At 56.6% G+C, this 23,699-nt stretch overlaps 1 protein-coding gene across 2 annotated transcripts; it reads right to left on the bottom strand.

Moving 5' to 3' along the window:
* CBX7 (chromobox 7) lies at window positions 1-20,267 on the bottom strand. 2 transcript variants are annotated; one of them, XM_046646275.1, is made up of 6 exons: window positions 19,970-20,267; window positions 17,696-17,739; window positions 10,849-10,914; window positions 6,798-6,864; window positions 3,535-3,886; window positions 1-3,178 (listed from the first exon to the last, which is right to left on the bottom strand). In XM_046646275.1, the coding sequence occupies exons 1-6, from the start codon at window positions 20,036-20,038 to the stop codon at window positions 3,024-3,026; spliced, it is 753 nt and encodes a 250-aa protein (XP_046502231.1). In that variant the 5' UTR covers window positions 20,039-20,267; the 3' UTR covers window positions 1-3,023. The 2 variants fall into 2 exon arrangements, with proteins under 2 accessions (XP_046502231.1, XP_046502230.1); XM_046646274.1 differs by having other exon boundaries at window positions 1-3,181; window positions 19,970-20,265.
* Between the last annotated feature and the right edge of the window lie 3,432 nt (window positions 20,268-23,699).

Below are 23,699 nucleotides of genomic sequence, written 5' to 3'. Positions count from 1 at the left end.
AAAATCATCTTTAATGTATTTTTAATAATTTTTTGCCTCATTTACCAGATAAATCATCTAAATAAATAGATGCTATACAGTCTCTTACCAATATCAGTACAAAAATAAAACCGTGCTCTGCATCCACACTAGCTCTCCCCAGCACACACTCACTCAGAAAAGGCATGTGCTTGGAATCAACTCGGCCCCAAACCCTCCCAAATACATTCATTTCGTCTGAACAAAGCTCGATGCCCATTCTGTGCAAAGGAAGCGTTCTCGTGCTGGGACCCGGAGGCCAGGCTGCCACTTACAGAGCAAAAAGTAAAACCACCTCCTGGCAGCACAGTGCCTTCCCCGAGCCGGAGAGGAGGAGAAAGTTGGCAATGCGATCATCGATCACTGTCCTAGGAGGGGTGATCTTCAGGACGCCCAAAGGGCTCGGCCCCAAGTGGCCATGCCAGGGGGAGGAACACTGTCCTCGCCCCAGCCCACGGCAAAAGAAAAGTACCAACCAGTCTCTCTACATTCAAAACGGGTGGGGCTGGGGGTAGGAAAGACCAGTGGTCCAACTCTTTCTGAGCCTCCCACCCCCGGGAGTACTGGCCTTCTGGGGTGGCGGTGGTGGGGTCAGGAGGTCAGTGTCGGCCTCACTCCCTCTCGCCTCACTGTGCTGGGATGCTGAGGGCTGGGAGGAGGACTGCCCGCCACACCCAGCCCCTCAGAGAGGTCTCTCGCCCACAGCCCTTCCCCCAGGGGCCAGTCTGCTGAGGGTTCAGCCCCCGAGCCTCAGGGCGCCCTGTGGGCCATGAAGGGCTAAGAGGCAAGAAGGTTCCGCAGCAGCTGCCAGAAAACAGCTGCTCATTCCACAAAAAGGCCCCCAAACCCACAAAGTGCACAAAGAGCTCTTTGAGAGTGCCCAGAGGCGGGAGAGGTCCCACGTCCCCGAGGATGGGGAGGATGACTTCTATTGGCAGCTGCCAGCCACGTCCCAAAGCCACGGCCGACAGCACGCAGTTAGAGAGGCCCCTCCACCCCCTCGCCTCTGCCAGGAGCCCCCGTCCTGGGAGAGCCCCAACTCCTAGCTGCCCTTTGACCCCCAGGGCCCCACAGTTGGGAAGGTGGGGTTCCCTGCTGCCCCCCTTTCCCTGACACACCCCACAGACTCCCCTAGATTCCACTCCTCAGGCTAGGGGTGAGTCAAGCCCCCTGAGGGGACATCCCCCAATGGAAGCACTGAATTGACCCTGGACAATGAAGGATTAACGAGGAAGGGGAGAGAGACTCAGGGATTTGGGAATCTTGCCAGCAGGGCACCCCAAACAGAAATGGGGTGCAGGCTGTCTTTGGCTTGGGAACGTGGGAAGGGGTCTGTGGGAAGAGTCGCCCCATCCTTGCCTCAGCAGGGGTTCTGCTGACTTCCTCAGGACACAGCAGAGGGCGGGGGACAGCCCTGGGCGGAGGGCGAGTGGGGCACAGCAGTGCCCCAACCCTGTCAATGGCGGGCAGGGAGCCAGCCTTGTACTGGCTCCCCCGGCGCCCACCCCACTCTGGCTTTGTCACCCCACAGGGCTGGGAGAGGGGAGACGTCACTCCTCAATGCCAGGGAGGCTGCTAGCCCACAGGACACATTTGTGCAAACTAGAAAGCTTCCATCTGGCAAACACAGTCACTTGCCAGGGCGCGGGGCTGTGCACAGCCTGACCCACCAGCCACTGCTGCAGCCAACCACGAAAAGACACAGCCAAGGTACGCCCCCCCCCCCCCCCCGCCGCCCCTGTCCCCGCAGAAGAACAGTTGGTCAGCCCCAGCTGTGGCATTTAGGGTGGATGGAGAGGGACACAGGATGGAAGGGCAAAGGGCATGAGGAGTCGAGGCTGCCCTGAGAAGGTGGTGGGACACTCCCTCCTCCTGGCCACCCACACTGCGCCTGGGTTGGCCGAGTTGGAAGGGAGGGCAGAGAAAGAGGGGAGTGGGATGGGCTGAAAAGCCACCTGAGTCAGAGAGGACAAGAGCCCAGGAGAGGAAGGACAGGGCCCTGAGAGCCTCGGAGCATGTGCTGGCGCCCAGCCCCCCTGCACGCTGCAGCTGGCCAGGTGGAGCCCCAAGACCACATCTGCATGTCTGGGACGTCCACAGCTGGACCCTGCCCTCCACTGACAGCTGTGAGCACAATGAGCTAGGAGAGATGCTGTCCCGTGATGGGCCATGCACGGTGGGGTGAGTGTGGGGTGCCCATGGCAAGTTCCTTTGCGCTGTGAATCACCGCATGTTCATCTGGTCAGGGCTTCTAAACAGGAGGTTTGCAAGACCCACTGCACACATCTGCAGACACGTGCACGCAGTCACGAGGGCGCGAGGGGCGGTGTGTGCACACCTGTGCAGCTGGGTGTGCACAGAAGCATTTCTCACAGGCCAGGTCGGGCCGGCAGAGCTCTCGGCAGAAGGGGCTCCGCTGGCAGCTGCCCCCAGGAAGGCAGAGGCCTCGCTGAAGGGCGTGGGTGCACCCCAGCAATCTCAAACCCTTCCTCTTCCCCTCCTCTCTGACCAGTCACTTTTGGCCAAAGCCAGCCTCCACATCCCCCCGCAAAGCTGGAGTGGCAAGTCAAAAGTAAAGACCCCTCCCCCAAAAAAGGAAAGGGGGACCAACCAGAAAGGCTGGGGTGGGCTGCTCACAGGGGAGGGTTGGGGCCTTCCCACCCTCCTTTAGTTCCTAGGACCAGCTTCTGTGTCTGTGGAGAGGAACGGTGACAGAGGTGTCCAGGGGAGAGCGGGTCTGTCCCCACTCTGCCCTGGAGATGACATCCCAACTGACAGAGCAGTGCCAGGCCTCCCGGCCCCCGAAACAGAGCCCACGGCTTCTCCATAAACATCACGCGCAGAGAACGGGGCAGAGGGGCGGGAGGGGGTGGGATCTCCCCCCACATCTCCTGTTCCATATTTTCTTAAATAAAATAATTACCCCACCCCAATCCCTCCCCATCTCTGGAAGTCCCCACCCGAAGCCCTAAAGAAAACAGTTTAAGAAGAGTAAAAACGGTGACTCAGAACTTCCCGCTGCGGTCTCGGAAGAAGCCCTCAGCCGCTTGGGCCTCGCGGAAGGTGACGGTGATGGAGTTGGCGGTGATATCGGTCACTGTCACTTCACTTGGGGGGAGCGTGGGTGTCCAGGGAGGGGGGCCCTCGGCCAGGTCTGCATCTGCTGCAGCCATGGGAAAAAGACAGACAGACAGACAGGGGACAGCATTGATGACAAGGTGGGAAGGTGGGAGCAGGTGGCAACATGCAGACTGCCCCCCTCCAGCACCGGGTCCTCCTCTGAGTCTCCAGTCAGATCAGGGCCTGGCTCGAGGCTGGACACACGGAGGGGGTCACTACATTTATCTTCCCTGGCTGGACAAGAGCTCATCTGGAGTGGGACCACAGAAAGAGCTCTGGGCTGGGTGCGAGAGTCCCTGCAGGCTGTGCAGCCTCGGGAGCACCTGGGCCCTCTCTGGGCACTGATGACTCGGGGACCTTTCCAGGCTGAGGGTCTCTGGGCCTGGGCCACCTTACCCTCCTCTTCAGGGGGCTGCTCAGCAGGCTCCCACTCGCCGGTCGCCTGCAGGACATCCGGGGCCGGCGACTCCTGCAGGAAGAGCTCCCGTCGATGGCTGTGACTCTCCAGGTTGGGCCCGCGGGGCGGGAACTTCTTGCGTGAGAGCCGCAGGTACTTGTGGGCCTTGCGCGGCTTGCGGAGCGAGAAAGGCAGGGCGGGCACCAAGGGGCCCTTGTCCACCAGCTCGGGCGCCCCCGCCTTGACCACCCCCTCGGGGCTCCCGCTGCCGAGTGGGCGCGTCAGGGAGAAGCAGAGCTTCTCCTTGCCCTTGGCCTTGTGGGAGCTCCGCAGGTCCATGCTGTACAGCCGCTGCGGGGGCAAGCCAGGGCACGGCGGGTCAGCCCTGCCCTCCCACCCGCTGCCGCGCCTTTGCTCATGCTGTTCCTCCCCCCCCAGCCAGCGAGCACCCCTACCCCACCCCAGCCCCAAGAGCCACCCCTGACCAGCCCCAGCCCCAGGCCCAGCCCGGCCCAGCCGCTCATCGTGGCCCCACAGTGCAGCCTCATCTCCCCGGGGGCTGTAAGTGGCTCAGGGATGGGGGCCAGGGCATATTCCTTTGGTACACAGCACAGGAGCATACGAGAGGTACAAACTGAAAACTGACCAACAAAAACAAATCTGGATTTACGAAGCAGATAAATTAAGGAGTTATTCCTCATTACAGGAAAGGAATCTTTGCTTACTAAAGGACTCCCAAAGCTGAAACAGCTAGCTTTTAGGGAGATGGCGTGATGCAGAGGGCTAAGTTTCTTGGGACAAGTCAGCCAAAGGGTACACACAGCACTGGGGTGCACCACATCAGACAGACACCAGGACGGAGCTCTGCCAGCAGCCGGGGGCGCCTCTCCATCCCTCCAGGCGCTCCTCGGCTCTGAGCTACAGTGCGGCCCCTCGTGGGTCCCGCCCTCTGTTGATGCCCCATCTCACTCTCATTAAAACGGGGCTGGAAGCCACATGCTTCCACCACTCAAGGGCTGGAGTTTTGTAATCTGGGGATTTGTCTTATTGACTTTGGGGCAAATTTATACAAATCCAAGAAAGATTCCTGGTGTTGAGGTGTTGGGAGGGCCTGGATCACTCTGGGACAGTACCTTCTACTGCCACCTGTCACCAGAGGCCAAGAGCTCCTAGGAAGAGAGTGAGGCCATCAGATGGAACTTGTAGGTCAAACATCTCCAAGTTGGGAGCAGAGATCACACGCGCAGGCTCTATTTGCAGTTGGGCCTGCCAATGCCCATCACCAGGCACGGGGCCCGGGCTGTTCTGGGACGGGAGGAGGGCTGAACTGAGAGGGTATTGGGAAAATATAGTCATGCGCCGCATAACGTTTCGGTCAACAACGGACCGCGTACAGGACGGCTGTCCCATCAGATTAGTACCACAGAGCCTAGTGCGTAGTAGGCTACACCATCCAGGTTTGTCACCTAGAAATCACCCAACGATATATTTCTCAGAACGTGTCCCTGTCATTAAGCTACGCGTGACCGTACTGCAAAGCTAGGAGGGCTGATCCTAGACGCAGCTTTACCAAAACCCGCTCCTTCAGCCTGGCTCGTAGGCCGTCACAAGCCCAGTAACACTCCCATGATTCTACACGGTAAACTCGTCTTTGTCCTTCTCCACCTCACCATGAGAAAACTACAGCTACTAACAGGGCTCCAGGAGCACCAGGAGTCAGCTCTGGGTTATAACCCAGCTGGGGGCCCTGGTAAACTAGTGACCTCCCTGAGCCTCGGTTTCCCCATCAGTGAAACCATGAAGAACCTGCAGTAGCCAGCCCCGAAGACAGCCCCGGGGACACCCGCCTCCAGGAACGCACGCATGCGGTCCCCTCTGCAGGGGTGCTGCGGGGCTCCTGAGGCCGGGTCGCTAGAGACACTATGCTTCCTCCCTGCTGTCTCTCGGATCACCCACTCTGGGGAAGCCGGTAGCTGTACTGTGAGGCCACTCAGCAGCCCTCTGGAGAGGCCCATGTGGTAGGAACCAGGCCTCCTGTCAACATCCAGCACTGACTCGCCGGGCATGTGCGCAGCCACCTTGGAAGCAGATGGTCCAGCCCCAGCCAGCCTTCAGAGGAGCACAGCCCTGGCTGACATCAGGACTGTAAGCGGCGCCAGAATCACGAAAGAAGCAACTAAAGGGCTCCCAGGTTCCTGACCTGAGGGGCTGGGTGACACATGAACTCTGTATTGCTTTAAGTTGCTTAGTTAGGGGTAACTCATTACACAGCAACAGATAGCTCCTACACCATCCCCACGGGGCGAGAGTGTGGAGGGAGTGTGCTCACTGTGAGCAGCATTCGCAGGGAGAAGACGTCTGACGGATGCTACTTTCCTTCCTGGGACCCAGTTCACACCACTCCGTGGAAAATGCCCACGACATCAAGGGAGGCCCCTCTACTCTGGTAAAGCCCCAGGTGATCTAGAACCAAGAGTGGGCAGGAGGCTGGCCATGGCTCACACTACACGTGGACCAGGAAGCCTTATGTTTTGGCTCCAAACACCTTATTAAGGAGAAGAGCTATTCTTATCATCCTGATCCTACAGACGAGAAAACTCAAGCTCAGAGAAGCTAAAAGACTTGCCTCAAATCACACAACCAAACCACTGCAGACCCAGCCGCCTTTCGGTGCAAAGCAGTGAGGTCAGCAAAGTGCCCCCAAGACCTGGGCAACTTGGGGTGCTGCCAAGTCTAGACGCCCCCTGGCAGAGGATTGGAAAAGGAGGCCCTGGAGGTTTCTTCTCACTCAAAAATGCCATGTTTCTAGGACATTCCAAGGCTATGGTTCCAGAATTTTAAGAGTCTCCTTTTCTTAGATTCTAGAATTCCAGGCTCCCATGTTTCCTCAGTTCTAACATTTATGTTTCTAAGGTTCTCAAATATTACAATTTTGTGTTTTGGGGACTTTGAGCATCCAAAGGGCTTAACTACAAGGTTCTAAGGTTTCAGAATTCTAGGATCCCATTAGCCATATATCCCCTCCCTCCCATCACAGTCCCTCCCCGCAAGGCTGTCTTCCTGGGGCACTAGCCCCATATTCCAACTTTTCCCAACTCCTCCCACTGAAACTTACCCGCTAGGTGTCCCACCCACAGTGCCCCGGGCGGAGCCGAGGAGGGTACGTGGTTCAGCTCCACTAGCTGGTGCAAAGGCACAGATGGGGGGCTGGTGGGAGGAGCAAGGGGGACCCGTGGGTGAGCACCAAAGCTGGCGGGGTTACCTGCAGCAGAAGCCGCTTGGGTTTCGGACCTCTCTTCCTATACCCCGACGCTCGGTCTCTCTCCTCCCTGGGGTGCAAAGCAGACGGCAGAAGAAAAGGAAACACTGGTGACATTTAAGGGACTATAAGGCATCCACTCCACCCACCCTCTGCTGTCTATTGGGGAGGGGGCACCCTCGTGGGGCTACCCCCCATCCTAGGGTGGGGGCTTCTCCTCGTTCTCTTTAGGCCATAACAACAGGCTCATGTGTTCCACTCCCAGGGCCTCGGTCTTCCCTCTGATGAAAGGCGAGGCCACAGCCAAGGGTCCCAATCGCTGAGGTGAGACTCGGGTGGCATCTCCAAAAATATGTGGGTCTTTACTGGACTCCAGGGTCATGCCAGAGCTCCACTCTACAAGCCACTGGGAATCCCCTCAAAGCAATGAGTTCCAGTTTCCACTTGTAGCAGAGCTGTATAGAAACCTGTCGGTCCAATTTGCCTTGACTGTCCGGGGGAGCTGATGCGAACGGGAACAGTCTTTTCTAAGTGAGGCTCTGCCCAGGTTCTCCCCCATTTGGGATCTGCTTGATAATCTGGTCAGGGAAGGGCAGAAAAACTAGCCTGTGTTGAGTCTCTAGTAGATGCCAGACTCTCTGCTGGGTGCCTTCTCCACACCCCAAACCCACAGACACACAGGCACAACCTGAGGATCCCACAAAGTCACGCACGACACACACACTGGGAGAGACTCCAAGAGCAGCGCCGGAAGAGGTGGGAAAATTCAGTCATTTCGTTTCATCCTGCCTCTTTCCACCCCATCACACTTTCTGTAGCCTCCACCGCAGAGGCCACGTGGACGGCAGGAAGAACATGCAGGTCGGAGTTCGCCCTGTTTCCCTTACTGGCTGTGTGGCCTGAGGCCGGTCTCAGGCCGAGCTCAGCTGTATCAGTGATCCCGGGCGGCTGTTTCCACGTTCGCCCCCCTCAGGGACTGACATCAGTCTCAGGGGCGCTGGGGGAAGTGCGCCCTGTGGAGGGCCCTCCCTCCCCATGGAGTCACCCATGGGCCGCAGAACCTGCATGTGAAAGAAGCCCGTGGGCCCTGTGCTGCCAGCCCCAGGTGGCTCGCCAGGACAGACCTCCCAGCCTTCGGGGGTGAGCGTCTCAGCTCAGCACCCGAGCTGGGCGCCAGGAGGCCTGTTCCAGGCCCAGCGCTGCCCTGACCCACGGGGACCATGGCTGTCGCTTCCCATCTGGGCCACAGGACCTCATTTGGAGCAGGAGGCTCCCTTCTCAGCTGGCCACGGGGATCCTGGGAACAGCAAGGGAGGTCCTGGTGTGTATCAAATGGGGCTAGAAAGGCTAAAATAAGGAAGCGCAGAGGGAGAGAGGGAGGAAAGGAGAGAGAGGAAGAGGAGGAGGAAGCAGAGAGGAGAAGGGAAGGGCCTGGGGAAAAAGAATAAGAATAATGATAACAATGCGTCTGTGCTGTTTATCATTATCATTCTCACCTTCTGGACACTCTGTACAAGGCACCGCCCTAGATGCGTTAACCCTCACAACCACACTGTGCTCACTTTCTAGTTGGGGAAACTGAGGCACAGAGAGGTTAAGTCACTTGCCCGATGACCAAATTCTGACAACTTCTGTCACTGGTGAAAATGCTGAGCTCCGGGCTGCAGGACAGTCAGGGCCAGCAGGGCAGGCCAGGAGTCCCGGGCACATGCTCCAGCAGGAGTCCCCAGCAGGGTGCTCCTGCCCTGCACAGTGTGGGTGGGGGAGAGTGGGGTTGGGGGCAGGGTGGCCGATAGGTGTGGGCAGGTCTATTCTATCCAGCCCTTACCTACCCAGGGCCTGGTTTCTGTTGGCCCTGGACACTTGGCCCACTAGTGTCCAGGGCTGTAGGGTGGAGGTCCCCAGGTCGTGGTCCCATAAGCCCTCAGCTCCCTCTCAGCCCCTCCAGTCATGCAGTGGCTCCCTGTTAGAGCCCCTTTGCCTGACTTGTTCTGAGCCTCTCAAAAGCCCTGCGAGGCAGGTGTTAAGATGGGCGTCCCCACCATCCCTTTCATCCAGACTGAGGGAGAAAGAGTAGGCCAAGAGCCATGCGGTGGTCTGCAGAAGTCCCCAAGCTCCAAGTTGTTCCTTAACTAGTGACTTTCTGACTCACTCAAAATAACATCCACATCCTCTCCCAGGACTCACACAGCCCTCCCTGAGCTGCCACCCCCCCGCCCCAGCTGCCCTGCCCCCGCCTCATCTCCCACACCTTCCCCAGCTCACACCACTCCAGTCAGCCACACTCAGAGCCACACTCGCCTCCACCCCAGGGCCTTTGCACTCACTCTTCTCTTCACCTGGCTGTTCTTCTCTGAAATACCCACTGGGCTCATTCCCACACTTAATTCGGGTCTCTGGTCAAACACCACCAGGTAACCAGCCCATTGGAACCAGCCCCCACCCACCCCCTCTCCTGAGCCCACTGGCTCGGCAGTGGTTATCACCATCTGCTACCATGTCTGCTTAGTGGGGTACTTTCTATTGCCTGTCTCCGCACTGGAATGTGAGCCCCAGGAGGGTGGGCACGTTGGTTGGTTTTATTCCTTGCTGTGTCCCCATCACCAGGAACAGTGCCTGGTACATAGTAAGACTTCAATAAAGACTTGTCAAACAAAGAATGACCTAGCTGCCCCTGACTACCATCAGGAGGATAATTCTCATGTGGGCCACACTCACTAACTCACAAAGTGTTCTCACATACCTTCGCTCCCCCCAAGAGCACATGAGGTCAGCACTGTCATCCCCACTTCGCAGACGGGCACACTGAGGCTCGGCGGGGAGAAGGCCATGCCCGACTCCCCACAGCTGGTGAGCAGCACAGCCAGGATTCTAATCAGGCCTTTGTCACCCGTCCAGCGTCCTCCTTACCACAGTCCAGGACAGCACACAGGCTGCTCCCAGTGTCACAGCCTTTTGGGATCAAGGCCCCACCAAGCACCCGGGAACCAGAAAGATCATGGGACAGGGAGAGCCTGACTTTTAAAGGAAAGAACAGTGGAAACTTCTTTGAATGCACAGCAGGAAAGCTCCTGGGGGAGCAGAGGGGGAAGGAAGACAGAGGCTGGAGCCCCGGGCTGAGGTCTGGTGGGGCCACTTCCCAGCTGTGAGGCTCCTGGACAAGTCCCTCAGCTCTTCAGAGCCTCAGTTTCCTCATCTGTCAAATGAGACCCACATCCCTATCTCAGGAGCTTACTGGAAGGAGTCAAATAAAAACGACTTTATAAAGCGGTCCTGCACTGTACAGGGTCGGTGGGTCGGGGAGGGCAGAAGGACTGGGGCTGCCCGCTGGCCGGGCGGTCAGTAATGCTGGGGCTCACACAGCGGAAGGGAAAGGCTAGATTACGCTCAAAAGGCCTCCGACCAGGAGAAACCCCATTTTTGAGAAAGGCTCTGCCTCGTCGCCCATCAGAGGAGCTGCCAAGCAGTAACCAAGCTGAGGATTGCAGTAGATGGGCCACGTGTGGCTGTGCCCAACACCACTCCACTTGGAGGTGGCCCAGCGGGACATACCAGAACTCAGATATCCCGGCTCCAAAGCCACGCTCCCCCCGGCCTTTCTTGAGCCTCATCAGACTGCCTTCTCTTGGTGGGAGACTCCCCAGGGAGAATCTCTCTCTGCTCTGTCACCAAGGGCATGACTGGGCATTACTGATCTTGCTGCCCCTCTCATGCAGGGCATCTCTGTGAAACTTTCACATTCCGCACTGCAGCTTATGGGAAAATCAGGGCAGGTGTTATTAGGGTGGCCCACTTCACAGCAGAGAGACCGAGGCCTGGGGAGGTAAGGGAAGTGGCCAACATCACCCAGCAACAGGAGAGGGACCAGAGCCCCTGGCTGCCCTGGGACCCGGTGCCATCACCTTCCCCCAGCTACAGACTAGACCGTGGTATCCCTGCCAGACGCACCCCCACACCCATGACTCTTGTTCAGAGCCCAGCCAGCGGCAGGCTCCCTAGGAAACCTCGGCGCCCGCCTTCTACCCAGCCCCAGGGGCAGGCTGCGCCCCCTTACTTCTCCTCGTAGGCCATGACCAGGCGGGGGTCCAAGATGTGCTCTTCTGGCTCCCACGTGCTGTACCTGGGGAGAGAGACGAGAGGTGAGAGTCGCCCTGCCCCTAGCCCCAGCACTCACGGGGGCCGCAGCTGCTCCACTGGACCCACTGTCTGCAGGCCCGTGCCCCTTCCTGATCCAGTATAATTGTCACCTACTCCCAGGAGCCATCCCTGGCTACCCAGGCCAGGTCAGGGGCCTCCTGTGGCCCCAATGACAGCAGAACTCCCCTCATTCTTAGCACTGATCACAACACCCTATAATAACTGTGTCAACCCCCCACGTTCATCTCAGAACAATGGGTGCCTGGAAGGGGCAGGCCCCGTAAACCCCAGTTTCCCTCCCCGAGAGACACAGAGCATGTGCTAAAGGGCAGGCGCTCTGGAGCCAGACTGCCTGGGCTCACATCCCAGCTCCGGCCTTGCTAGCTGTGCGACCTTGAACAGTTTGCTTAATGTCTCTGTGCCTCCATTTCCCCATCTGTAAAGGACTCATGATTAAATGCGTCCATGTGTCTAAGTGTTAGAGCAGTGCCTGGATCACAGGAAGTGCTCTGTGTCTGTTACTGTTGCTGTCCCTACCCACCCCTCCATCCCCAGCCCAGCAGGGCCTCCTCTGCCAGGCTGAGCTGCTCGCTCCCTCTCTGTGCTCTGAAGTCCCCTGGTCTCGGGGCCTGGCCCACAGCAGGAATTCGGTAAATGTCCAGTGACCGGACGGTGCAGCAATCCTGTGGCAGACTCTGTGGTATTTCCACAGGGGACCTTCTACCACCCCCAGACTGGAGAGCATCCCCTGATGGGACAGACCTGGGCGGTGACAGCTCAGCAGTTCCCGAGCTCAGCCATCCTCGTTCCACCTGCACATGTACTTACTTAGTATCTGCCTTTAAAGCAGCCCACTTTTTTGTTTAAATAATTTTATTTTAAAAGCAAACTTTAGGGGCCAGCCCGGTGGCAGAACAGTTAAGTTCACATGTTCCACTTCGGCGGCCTGGGGTTCACCAGTTTGGATCCTGGGTGCAAACCTATGCACTGCTTATCGAGCCATGCTGTGGTAGGCATCCCATATATAAAGTAGAGGAAGATGGGCATGGATGTTAGCTCAGGGCCAGTCTTCCTCAGCAAAAAGAGGAGACTTGGCAGCAGATGTTAGCTCAAGGCCAATCTTCCTCAAAAAAAAAAAACTTTATGACTTCTATAAATGGAAAAACCACTATCACTCACCAGAAACAGATGCTAGTGCATACAAAAATTTAAACTTTAAAATATATACATGTGTATATATATGCATGCACACAAATACACAATATACATACAAACATACAAATACACATATATGTGTGCATGTGTGTACAAGCAGAAACAAAGCCGTGGACTACAACTCTGGCTGAGGCTGCAGCCAGCTGGGCTGGATGAGAAGGGAGGGGAGCGGGTATTGGGGCCGGACCAGGAAGCAGAAAGAGGTGGGCAGAGCCCCCGCCCCTGCCGACTCCTAATGCGCGAGCTAAAGCCTTCACCTTACACTGTCTGGAACACAGAGACACCTGACAGTAGTCCGATCTAGGTTCGAACCACCTGCTCCCCGAGAGCAGCATCCTTCCCTCCCTTCTTCCTGACACTGCTGCACACCTACTCGCACCAGACAGGGTCCCACCGTCCTTGCTTTGCACATGCTCTGTGCTCTTCCCGGAGTGCCGTCCCTCGTCCTTTAAGAGCCAGGTCCTTGTAGCTTCCCCTGACTCTCTCCAAACTGTCTCACTCGAAGCAGAAAGAACCCTCCCTTCGCTTGCCCCCCTCTTACTGCTGCACTTTGCACCTGCCATGGTCATTGATGAACCCAGCGGGCATCCTGGCCGCAGACACAAATGGTAACCGTCCACCCACCCACGTGAGAGCGCCCAGCCCGGCACGCCCAGGTGTTCTGGAAATGAATGAAGGCCCTGCAGTTCCGCTAACCCTGAAGAAATGCTCGAAGTGAAACTGGGGTTTTTATAGTTTGGGTAGAGCCCAATCTATAACCAACCAGAGGCTGTTAGGGACTCCAAGCCTTCCTCCCCTAAGACAAAGGGTGAATTTCCTCAACTCTAACTAGCAACGAGAGGGCGGATTCCGTGCACCTCGGGTGTGGTCTGCCTCGCCCTCTCTCTCACTGTTGAAAAGTCTCTACCGCGCTCCAGTCCTCTCCGCCCTGCCCACTTCACCACTGCCCTGCCCATTTTCTGCTGATGTAGCTGCTGTGTGGTTCCTGGCAAGTCCCTAACCTTCTCTGGACTTCAATTTCCTCCTCTTAAGAATAACTGCCACCACCACAGTAACAGGAGGTGCGAGAGCATGACTACCGCCAGGGACGCATCCCTTCCTCATAACACCCTTATGAGGTAGGTTACCCCCATCTTACAGATGAAGAAACTGAGGCACAGAGGGTTTGCATCTTGCCAAGGTCACTGAGCTAGTTAAGTGGCCAGTCTGTAGCTGGAACTCAGCTGAATCTCAGCCACCCTCTCTCTACCTGCGGGTCCCTCACATGTCACTGTATCCGGCTCCCCCAGGCTGCGACGTCCTTGGGAGGGGGCTCGGTCTGATTGACCACATCCTGGGTGTCTGACCCCGGGCCTGGCACACAGCGGATTCACGGGGGACTGTTCTGGTCGGGGGCAGCTGGGGGTCTGAGGCCACCAGACAGGACTAGTCTTGGCGGCGGGAGGCCTGGCCCTGCCTCGTGCAGGGGGATGGGGAGGGGGCCTGCCAAGGGTCTCCCCGACGCGCGCGGCCCCCTAAGATGGAGGCCGCTAGCGCCGCCCCGCCGCGTGGGGAGCCGGAGGCCACAGCGAGGGCAAGCCCGCTCTGGGAAGAGCCGGGCGCAGGCAGGACAGGAGCGCGCAGCGGCGGGGCCCGGGCGGGAGGGGAGCGGGGCCGGGACTCCTGCCGGGAGCTCAGAGGGAGGCGGCGCAGCTGGGCGGGAACCGAGCGCGCCGTGGGGGGCGGAGGGCCCCTCGCCCCGCCCCATCCCGCAGCCGGGCCACCGCGCGCGCGCGCGCACGCACGCACGGGGTCGCGCGCCGGGTTACCGAGCCAACCAATGGGGGACGGGAACGGGGGCGGGGGCGGGGGCGGGGCGGGGCCGGCGCGCGCCGGCTCGGAGGTAAACACGGCCACGTGACCGCCGCCCCGCCCCCCGAGCCCGGTAAACAGGCCGGCGGCCGCCCCGCCCGCGGCCCTCCGCGCAGGCTCCCGCCGTGCTGGGGGCGGGGCGACGGGGCCCAGCAGCGCCCGGCCCGCCGCAGCCCATCCAATTCACGGTCGCCCGCAGGAGCAGCTGCGCGGCGGGCTCGGGTAGAGCCTGCCAGGCACGGCGGCGCGCGAGGGACTCGGTCTCTGGGGCCTTCGTCTCCCCAGGCCTCTCTTTTAGGGCTGATGTGACAACTGGATGTGTTCAGCCACGGAAAGCACTTACATCAGTGTGGTACATAATAAATGCAAATAAGCGTTAATTAAATAAATTTTAAAAGCCTAGAGAGCGCAGAAACCTGCCAGGACCCGAACCCCAGACTCTGCTGCTGCTGCCGCTGCCCAACCCGTCTTGGAGGAGGAGGAAGCACCTCCTCCGCCTGTGGCTGTGTTAGGAACCTTTTCTGGTCTCAGGCAGCCTTCAGCAGGACCATGGAGTCCAGGCCCTCATCTTACAGGTGAGGAAAGGGAGGCAGAGAGAGGCTGAGGGCTTTGCCCTGGGCCACACAGCTGGTAAATTTACAGAACCTGGGTTCAAAGGCAGTCTGCTCTGGCTCGGAACCTGACCACTTCCTACTGAACTGGCCATCGTTGGTAGAGCTGGCTGTGTTTCACTGGGGCTAGGCCCCCAAGCCCTGCCGTCTGGCAGCTCGTCCCAGCTGTATGGCCCTGGGCAAGGACCATTCTGCTGAGGGTTTTTCTCTCCATCTATAAAATGGGTTTCCGAGATGCAATTAAATGGGCCATCGCCTGATCATGATAGGGGCTGATTGATTGGCAGCCTGGTTATGAGCTTACCCACTGACAATATCATTACTAAAGCTCCATGGAGGCAGTCCTCCTAAAAGATGGGGTAGCATTCACCAGTGGGAAGGGAAGGACAGAACAGCAGTCCCGGGCAGGCTGCAAGGAGAAGGGGAGAGCTGAGGGTCGCTGCAGGACCGAGAGCGCCTGTAGCTGATGATTCAGCATCCTCTGCCCTCCGTGCCCTCAGCCCCTGCCTGTGCCATTTGCTGTACCTTCCAGAACAACCAAGACAGCTCCTCTGCCCCATCTGCTGGGGAGGAAGGGCAGTCATTTGTCTCCTGTCTGGGAGAGAAAATAGACAAAGCGTGTAAAGGCTTAACAGAAGCCTGGCACAGAGCGATCATTGTGGAAACCGTGGTTCCTGTTATGTTTCTGTTATTACTACAGGCCTCCCTGCCCAGGGTGAGGAGGGTGCTGCGGAGAGGGGCCTCTGACTCCCTCTCCGCCGCGGCTGGCACTGCCCCAGCTCCCAGGCGGGCAGGGAGCAGCCTGCCCGACTCCCCCGCCTTTCTCAGCCTCTGCTCCACGCAAAGACCCCTGAGGAGGGGAGAGTGAGGACCAAGTGGGTTACAAAGGAGCCCTGGTCCCCCCGTCTTCCCCCGCAACTGAACCTCTGTTTTCCCCCAAGCGAAGTGGGGTGGCACAGTGGATGCATGAAGTGGGTACCACACTGCACCAAGTTGGCAGTACTATTCTTGTAATGACCTCCTTTCTCTGGGCCTCAGTTTCCCCATCTGAAAAATTAGAAGACTGATCTAAATGATTTCTACGGCTGCTTTGAGCTCCTGTGAGAAGTGGAATCCCCTAGATCCTCTCCCGGCCTGGGGTGCCCCAGAAGCCCAGCTGTCTAACTTTCTGTTAACAGCAAACGTTTACCAAGTGCTGGAGTGGGCTGAGCACGTGCCAGGTACTTTATAGCTGTCATCTAATCCTCAGAACAGTGCTGCGGCAGAGGCTTTATTATTCCAGTTTGGCGATGAGGAAGCAGAGGCCTCGCCATGTCGGGTAACTGCCAGGGACTCACAGCTGTCCAGCGGGCAGCCAGGCCAGGAGCCCAGCACCAAAGCGTGGGGGAGTCACAGGTGTCCCAGGTCATCTGGTCAAACAGGGCTCCCAGAACACCCTTGAGGGGTCACAAAAGGCAGTCATGAGGGCCCATCTGGTGGTCTCAGGCCAGCAGAAACACGGAAGGACTGCTCCTGGAGCACTGGGTCCTGCCCTCCGGAGGGACGCTCTAGTGGGCAGACATATTCATTTGGGATTAATCAAAGTGGGAGAAGGAACTTTTAATTCTAAGTACCTCTGTTTCGAGAAGGAAATCTTTCAAAAGATGGAGTCTACAGAGGAGGAAAAATGGCCAACAGTGCCTTGAAGGCCAACAGGCTGGTGACCACACTCCAACACGATGCTTTCTGGTGCTGAAGCTAAGGGAGCAACGAGGACCCAAGGAGCCAGTGCTGGGCTGCACCCTGGCATCTTCCTCTTCTAGCTCTCCCGCTCCTCTTACTACCCCTTCGCCCAGGCCGGAGGTCCAGCTCTCATCTGCCCAGTGGAGGAGGGGATCCTCCTTCAGTCCCGGGGTGTTGGGGAAGGGGCAGCAGGAGTGGAAGGGCCAGCCACCGACCCCAATCATTAGGATGCCTGTGGGTCACCCTGAACACGTGCCCGGGCCTTTCACCCCACAAGGTGAAGGAGCCTGTGAGAGGATGGCAAAGCCTGGACTATTGAACCCATTTTGCAGAAAGGGAAGCTGAGGCAGCATGGGCTGTCTTCCCCTCTGCTGTCACTCCACTATGCCCCCAAAACGCTCCCAGGACCCAATACCAGCTCAGCCCCCAAAACCAGCACAGCAGAAAGCCCCTGGCACAGACAGCAGAGGCTCTGGGCAGAGGGGGTTTCCAGCAGTCTCTGGGAGGCAGGGCAGGGGGTGGGGCACCCACAGACCAATGGGGAGGCCCCACGACGTGCTCATTCCCTCCCCCTACAACAACTCCCTACTGGGAGGCGATTGGTTGGTGGGAAGGTTCCTGATTGGGCCTCAGCAGGAGAGGTGGAGCCACAGGGAGAGGTCCTGGACCCAGTTCCCTGCCCCCTCAACTCTCAGATGGAGGAGGCACAGAGGAGATACCCGAACACCGAACACGGGGAGGTCTACTTCAACTCCCAACTCTGCCTCCACTTCCTGTGCGACCTAAGGCAAGCTGCTTACCTTCTCTGAGCCTGTTTCCTCATCTTTAGAGATCACACCACACCTGCCTCACAAGGCTGCCTGGGAACCTGCTCTGTAGACTGGAGAGTGCTGTCCAAAGGCGAGGCGGCCTCAGGCTCTGTCCCTGGCTCTATGGCTCTGAGGACCCGTGCCCTGCTCGCTCCACTTGTTTTACCCAGCCCCACAAACCCCCACCCTGCACTGTACCTGCTGCGGCTTGGGGGCCCCTCCACCTGGCCAGCAGTCATCTCTGAAGCCAAGAGGCTGGACCTTCACCTCCCAGGTACCAGGAAAAGCCAGACAGAGGGGAGGGGAGGCTCCAACGACAAGATGGAGCTCCGTTTAGAGGGGAGCAGGTGAGAAGAGAAGCTGGAGCCCACCTTGACCCTCATGTGCTCCAAGCCCCTCAGCTGGCAGAGGGGAAACTGAGACCCAAAGAAGAGGATGATCTAATCAAGGTCTGCTAGCCAATTACTAGAACAGCTGGAGCTAAAAGCCAGGCAGGAGAGAGCGCAAAAGGTGGCTGGAAGGACTCAAGGCAGACACACACACACAGGAGCCTTACTTTGGGGGCCATCCTTTCCACTTCACCAGATATTCGACTTTACCCTGGAAGAAAGAGAGAGAAGCAGACACAGTGAGATACACGGCTGCCCCACGACCACTTTCAGAACAGTCAGGCCCACCCTCTCTGCAGACAGACATCCAACAACATATACACACCATCCAGGGTCGCCCATCAGATCCCCACCAACTCAGAGCCCCCCAGACTTTGGCTGCTGCGTGACCACCCCAGACCACCCCCCCTAGTAGAGTGCAGGAGTACATCTGGCCCCAAACACCTCTGGGACTCCTGTGGCAGAAGCTCAGAGTGCATGTCACATGTGGGGAAACTGAGACCACACAGGGGCGTGCATCACCAAGGATCCAGTATCCAGAGTCCCAGTGCCAAGACCAGGACTCTCTTTCCTATTTAGATCAGAAGACTCTCCATGTCCTAGAAAATTCTTCAATGGGGCCTTCCCCATGGCTCTAAGCCCCTCTAGCCCCCTCCCTGGGAGAGGCTGCCTCTGGCCCAGAGGTGACAGACCAGTGACTTTAGGACTCTCCACTCGAAAGGCCCTGGCAGGAACCCAGAGAAGGCTAACAAAGTCTCCGCCTTCAGAAATGGTGGCCACCCCTCCAGTAGTTAGAAAACTGAGCCAGGCGCCTCCCTTCCTCACAGCTGACAGGGCCCTTTAAAAGTTTCCAGTCCAACCCCATCCAATAAGTGAAACCCCTCCACCCAGGAGCTCTAAGACCAAGATATGTCACCTCCTCAAAGAGGCCTGCCCTGGCCAGCCTTTCTAATGCCAACCTCCCACCTCACGCATCTCTTTCTGCATAGACCACAGCCCCATGTGAGGCATCTGTGTTTATTTCCTCCTTCACTGTGTCTCCTCCGCCAGAACCCCAGCTCCATGAGGGAAGGGAGGTACCCCTCCCTGGGGCTTAGAATGGTGCCTGGTACATAACAGATCCTCCGTAAACATATTTCAAAAGAATGGCTGAAGGAAAGATGCTCCTCACCCTGGCCCCTTGTAGAAGGGGCATATAATTGCTGGACCTGCTTAGGCTACACAGCATGGAAAGCACTGGGCTTTGCGGAAGAAATTAAAATCGAGGAAACCCTGGAGGAAGGGAGAAGGAGGAGGAGGAGCAACCCCAACCTGAAGACAGAGTTCAACCCCCCTAGAGCTGGGGGAAGAAAAGCAGCTCATGGCCCACCTTGACCTTCACCCTTGGCCCAAGATGCCAGGACTGAGTTTTCTCTCCCAAAAGAAGATGCACTGGCAATCAGCCAGCTTCAGCCCCTGCTCTACCTCCATCTCTACCTTGCCGAGTGACCTTGACCAGGTCACTTCCCCTGCCTTGGCCTCGGTTTCTGCCTCTGTCAAATGGGAGGAGGTGACCTCTAAGACCTCTCCCAGCCCTGCGGCTGGGGCCTCCCAAGGGGCTGCAGGGAGGAGATAAGGGAAAAGGATGGTGGTGAGTGCCCGAGAGGAACTTTCCTCAAGGACTTCCATCTCCAACCTCCAGTCTGAGGCGAGCTCACTCTACAAACATGTGCACAGGAAGTGGGGACCGCCAAAGTCCAGCCCCGAGGCGCGGGGACCCGAACTCAGCAGAGCAGACGCCTCCTTAAATTGCAGGCTGTATGTTTTGGAGGCGAAGGCGAAGGGGGAGGAGCTTCGAGGATGCCCCAGCGCTGTAGGCGGCTTCGCTGAGCCGGCCAGGCGGGCGGGGCTGAGAGCTGGGGTGGGGACGACGGAGGGGTGTGCACTGGAAGAAGGGGAGAAAGACGGAGGTGAGGGTGTAGAAGGGATCGGAAAAGGTCCAAGTCCAGCAATTAGACATCAGAGGCAGGAGCTTGTTCCACAGCTCCGCCTCCATCTTCACAGGTCTTGGTACCAAAAGTCCAGAGTTCTGAGTTCGAGACCCAGTCCGACGCTAACACACTAGGCAAGCCGTTTCCTCAACTTGGGCCTCAGTCTCCCCAAATTTAGAATGAAGGGAGGATGAGGAAGCAAGGCATTTGGGATCCCTACAGTCCGATCCGAATCTCCAGCTCTGGCGGGCTCAGATGCCCCAACATCCGGGGGCGACAACTTTTATTCTACTCGCCCTACGAGGTGGCGGGGGAAACTGAGGCACGGACTGGGGAGACGAGCCCAGCAGCGCGGGGCTGCCTGGGGCCCCCCGCCCCACTTTCTCCCCCGCCCCCAGCGTGGAAGGGACGGTGCTGGGAACAGGAGGGGACCCCACAGGGGTCCTGGGAGCCGCCCCCGGGCAGCCTCACCTTCCGCACGCGCTTCTTCCGGATGCTCTCCACGGCGAACACCTGCTCGCCGATGGCTGACAGCTCCATGCGGGGCGGCGGGCGAGCGGGCCCGGGGCCGGGCCGGGCCGGGGGCGGAGCTGCGGGGCCGCGGCTGCGGCGCGCGATGCTCGGGCCGGCGGGGTCCCCGTCACCCTCGCCCGGGCGCGCACGCGCACGCGCACGCGCGCACACCCCCTCGCGCTCCCTCACGCCGCCGACGTTCCATTTTTGAACCTGCGCAACGTTTTCCTCGGCGCGAGCGAGCGAGCGGGCGCGCGGGAGGGGGCGGGGCGGGGGCTCGGCTCGCGCCCGGCAGGTCACGCGCCTCCCTCCCGACCTCCCTCTCCAGGCCCCGCCCCCGCCGGCCTCGGCCCCGCCCCCAGGAGCCCCGCCCCCGCCGGGAGCCGAGCCGCGGGCCCGCGGGACTTATTTGGCGCGGGCGCCGCTGCGCCGGGACGATCCCGGATCCCAACACCCAGACGCGTTTCCTAAAATCCTCCCGGTGACTCTGCGGGGCGGAAGCGGCATGGCTGGGGCTGGGCAGATAAGGAAAGAGGCAGAGCCGGGAGGCCGCTCGCCCTGCCTCCCACCAGGGAGCGACCAGGGCCGGGGCGCGGACCTCCAGCCGCGGGAGGGCGCGGACGGCCCGGTTTCCCACCCTGTCGGGGGTCAGGGGACCTAGGTCTCTCTGGATCCGGGCTGCGGAGCGGCGCGGATTGGCCGGTTCGGAGCAGACGCCTCCACGTCCATCCGTCCGTCTGTCCGCTGCCTCCGGGGCCCCCGCTCGACAGTAATCCTCGGCCGGTGTGGCGGCGGCGGGGACAAGTGCTCACCGGCGCGGGGTTTGCTGCCGCGCTGCCCCGAGTCCCCCCACACACGCGCTTGGGGCTGGACACTTAGTAGGTGTTCGACCATTTGTGCAATGAATGGATCTTGAGGTCCCAGGCGAACTCATCCTCACCTACCCCGACCCCCGTCCGTGTCTACGGCGCCTCCATTCATCCTCGCTGGAAACCCGGAGCCATCTGTGCCTCTCCCGCGCCCACCGCCTCGCTGCATTGATCCCAAGCTCGGCCTCTCTGATCTCCCCGACACATCCCCCGTCCTTTCTCTGGATTGCAGCAACCTTCTCACTGAGCCGCCATCCCCTCCCAGCCAGTGTCCACGCAGGGCCACAGTGCGCTTTCTAAAATGCAGACAGGACCGGTCACCCTAGTGCTTAAAAACCTTCCATGCCTCCCTGTTTCCCTCGGAGTAGAGTCCAAAGGCTTCTGTCTGGCGCACAGAAAAAAGAAGTGATAGATTTACACTTGACTTTTTGTCGGGAACAACTGAAGCCAGAGGCAGTGGAATGACTATCCAGTGTCCCGAAAAAAGAAATAGCCATCATCTTAGAATTAAATATCCAGTGAAAATTTCTTTCAAGAATTATGTACCCAGTGAAAATATCTTTCCAGAACGAGGTGAAATAATAACATTTACAAAGACAAAAACTCAGCCTTTGCCACTAGCAGACACTCCCTAAAGGAAATTCCAAGGGAGGAACTTCAAGCGGGAGGAAGATGATCACAGAGAGGTCTGATGCCACAGGGAATAAAGAACAATGGACGATGATGATATAAAACAATAACAATGTCTTCCAGATAAAAATGGAATTAAAACACACAACAACAATGGCACATAACTTGCCATTGTGAGTGGAGTTAAAGTATTCTAAGATCCTTATATTGTTCAGAAGGAAAGTAAAGATAGATACCAAATACATGTAGACTTTGATGAGTTAAGAGTACAAGCTGTCGTTACCAGGGTAAACGCTAAAAGAATGGAAATGCAGTGTGTATTTATCCAAATTATAATACAAAGATTATCAGACTAGATAAAAATCCAACTACATGCAATTTACAAGAGACATCCCCAAGAGACCTTTCCAAAACATAAGGGGACTGAAAGGGTGACAGTAATATAGGATGCAAAGGCTAACGAAAAGAAGGCCAGTGAAGCTATTTTAATATCGGAAAACCTCACTAGAGATAAAGGAGGTCACTTTATAATGAAAATGGTCCAATTTACTGGAAAGATAGAACAATTTCAAATGTGTTTGCAAATACCATAGTCTTAAAATATAAGAAACATGAAGCGAACTACACAGAAAAATAGATCCACAATTATAGTGGGAGATTTTAAAACACGTCCCTCTGTAATTGATAGAACAAGCAGAAATATATTCAGTAAGGATATGATGTAGAACCTTGACTAATGGACCTCTATAGAAACACTGCGGCTACAATTGCAGAATACTCTCCTTTTCAAGACATTTGGAATATTTACAAAAAACAGTAAATATCAAGAAATTTCAAAAGTCAGAAATCATATAGAGTACATTCTCCAACCACAACACAAATAAGCCAGAGATCGATAACGAAAAGATAACTTCAAAAGCCCCATAGGTCTGGAAATTAAAAAGTACATTTCTAAATAACTGATGGATCAAAAAATGATTATGGAAATTATAAGATATTTTTAACTGAATGAGAATGGAAATATTACATATAAAAAATTGTGGCATACAGCTCCAACAGGACTTAAAGGGAAGTTTATGGCCTTTAACACTTATATTAGAGAAGAGAAAGGCTGAAAGTAATAAGTAAATGCCCATCTCAAGAAGCCAGAAAAAGAGCAGTAAAGTAAACCAAAGAAAACAAAAAGAGAGATAAAGATAAGGCAGAAAGTAATGAAATAGGATCCACAGAAACAAAAATTATTTCTTTGAAGAGACTAAAAGTATTGACAACCCCCTGGTGAAACTGATCAAGAAAAAAGAGAGAAAGCATGATTAACCAATATCAAGAATGAAAAGCTGAAGAGTCTGCAGACATTGGAAAAAGAAAAGATAAAGGATATTATGAATAACTTTATTACAATAGCTTGAAATTTTTAATGAAATAGACAAATTCCAAGAAAAATATAATTTACCAAAATTAACTCAAGAGAAAACTTGAATGAGCACCAGCCCAGGTCGTAATACCAAAATATTTAACAAGCAGGCACTGACCATTCGTAACAGGTGCCAGCCTTAGCACTGAGCAGAGTCCAAGAGGCCCCTGGCGATGCCAGGCAGTAACTCTTTGATCTATATGTCATCGGAAGGTCCAGGGTCTCTGGGGCAGCCGTGATGGGGTTATTACACTTAGGAGGTTGGGAGTGGTGGGTGTATACCAACTTGTATGAAACTATTTTGGTACTGCAGCAACCTGAAGTCCTGTGGCATCGGCTAAATGTCAGACCTCCCCACAGCCATTAAAGGAATTGAATTGTTCATCAGTAGTGTTCCCACAAAGAAAACTCAGGCCAGAGGGCTTCACCTTGAAGTTATTTAACGGAGGAATAATTCCAGTCTTACCCCAACTTTTCCACATAATAGAAAAAGAGGGAATACTTCCCAATTCTTTTTATGACAAATACAGTATAAAAAAATTATAGGCCAGTGTCACTCATGAATAGAGATACAGAAATCCTAAACAAAACTTTAGCAAACCACATCTGGCAGTATGTAAAAATGATAATACTTTGTGACAAAATCGGGTCTTGTCCAGAAATGCAAGGTTGTTTTAACGTTTGAAAATCAGTTAAGGTAATTCACCACATTAAACGTTAAAGGAGGAAGACATGGTCATCTCCTTAGAAGGAAAAATTTGCCATCTGTTAATGT

This window comes from Equus quagga, chromosome 19 (genome assembly GCF_021613505.1).
Source record: "Equus quagga isolate Etosha38 chromosome 19, UCLA_HA_Equagga_1.0, whole genome shotgun sequence".
NCBI lineage: Eukaryota > Metazoa > Chordata > Mammalia > Perissodactyla > Equidae > Equus > Equus quagga.
Note: the sequence above shows the minus strand (reverse complement) of the source record. Positions and strands in the feature narration are given on the sequence as shown.

Coding starts and splice junctions, on each gene's coding strand:
- CBX7 (XM_046646274.1), bottom strand. CDS start 20,038: ATGGAGCTGTCAGCCATCGGCGAGCAGGTGTTCGCCGTGGAGAGCATC. Junction 10,915..17,695: donor TGGAAAGGATGGCCCCCAAA/GTAAGGCTCCTG, acceptor CTCTCTCCCCAG/GTACAGCACGTGGGAGCCAG. Junction 6,865..10,848: donor GTCATGGCCTACGAGGAGAA/GTAAGGGGGCGC, acceptor TTTGCACCCCAG/GGAGGAGAGAGACCGAGCGT.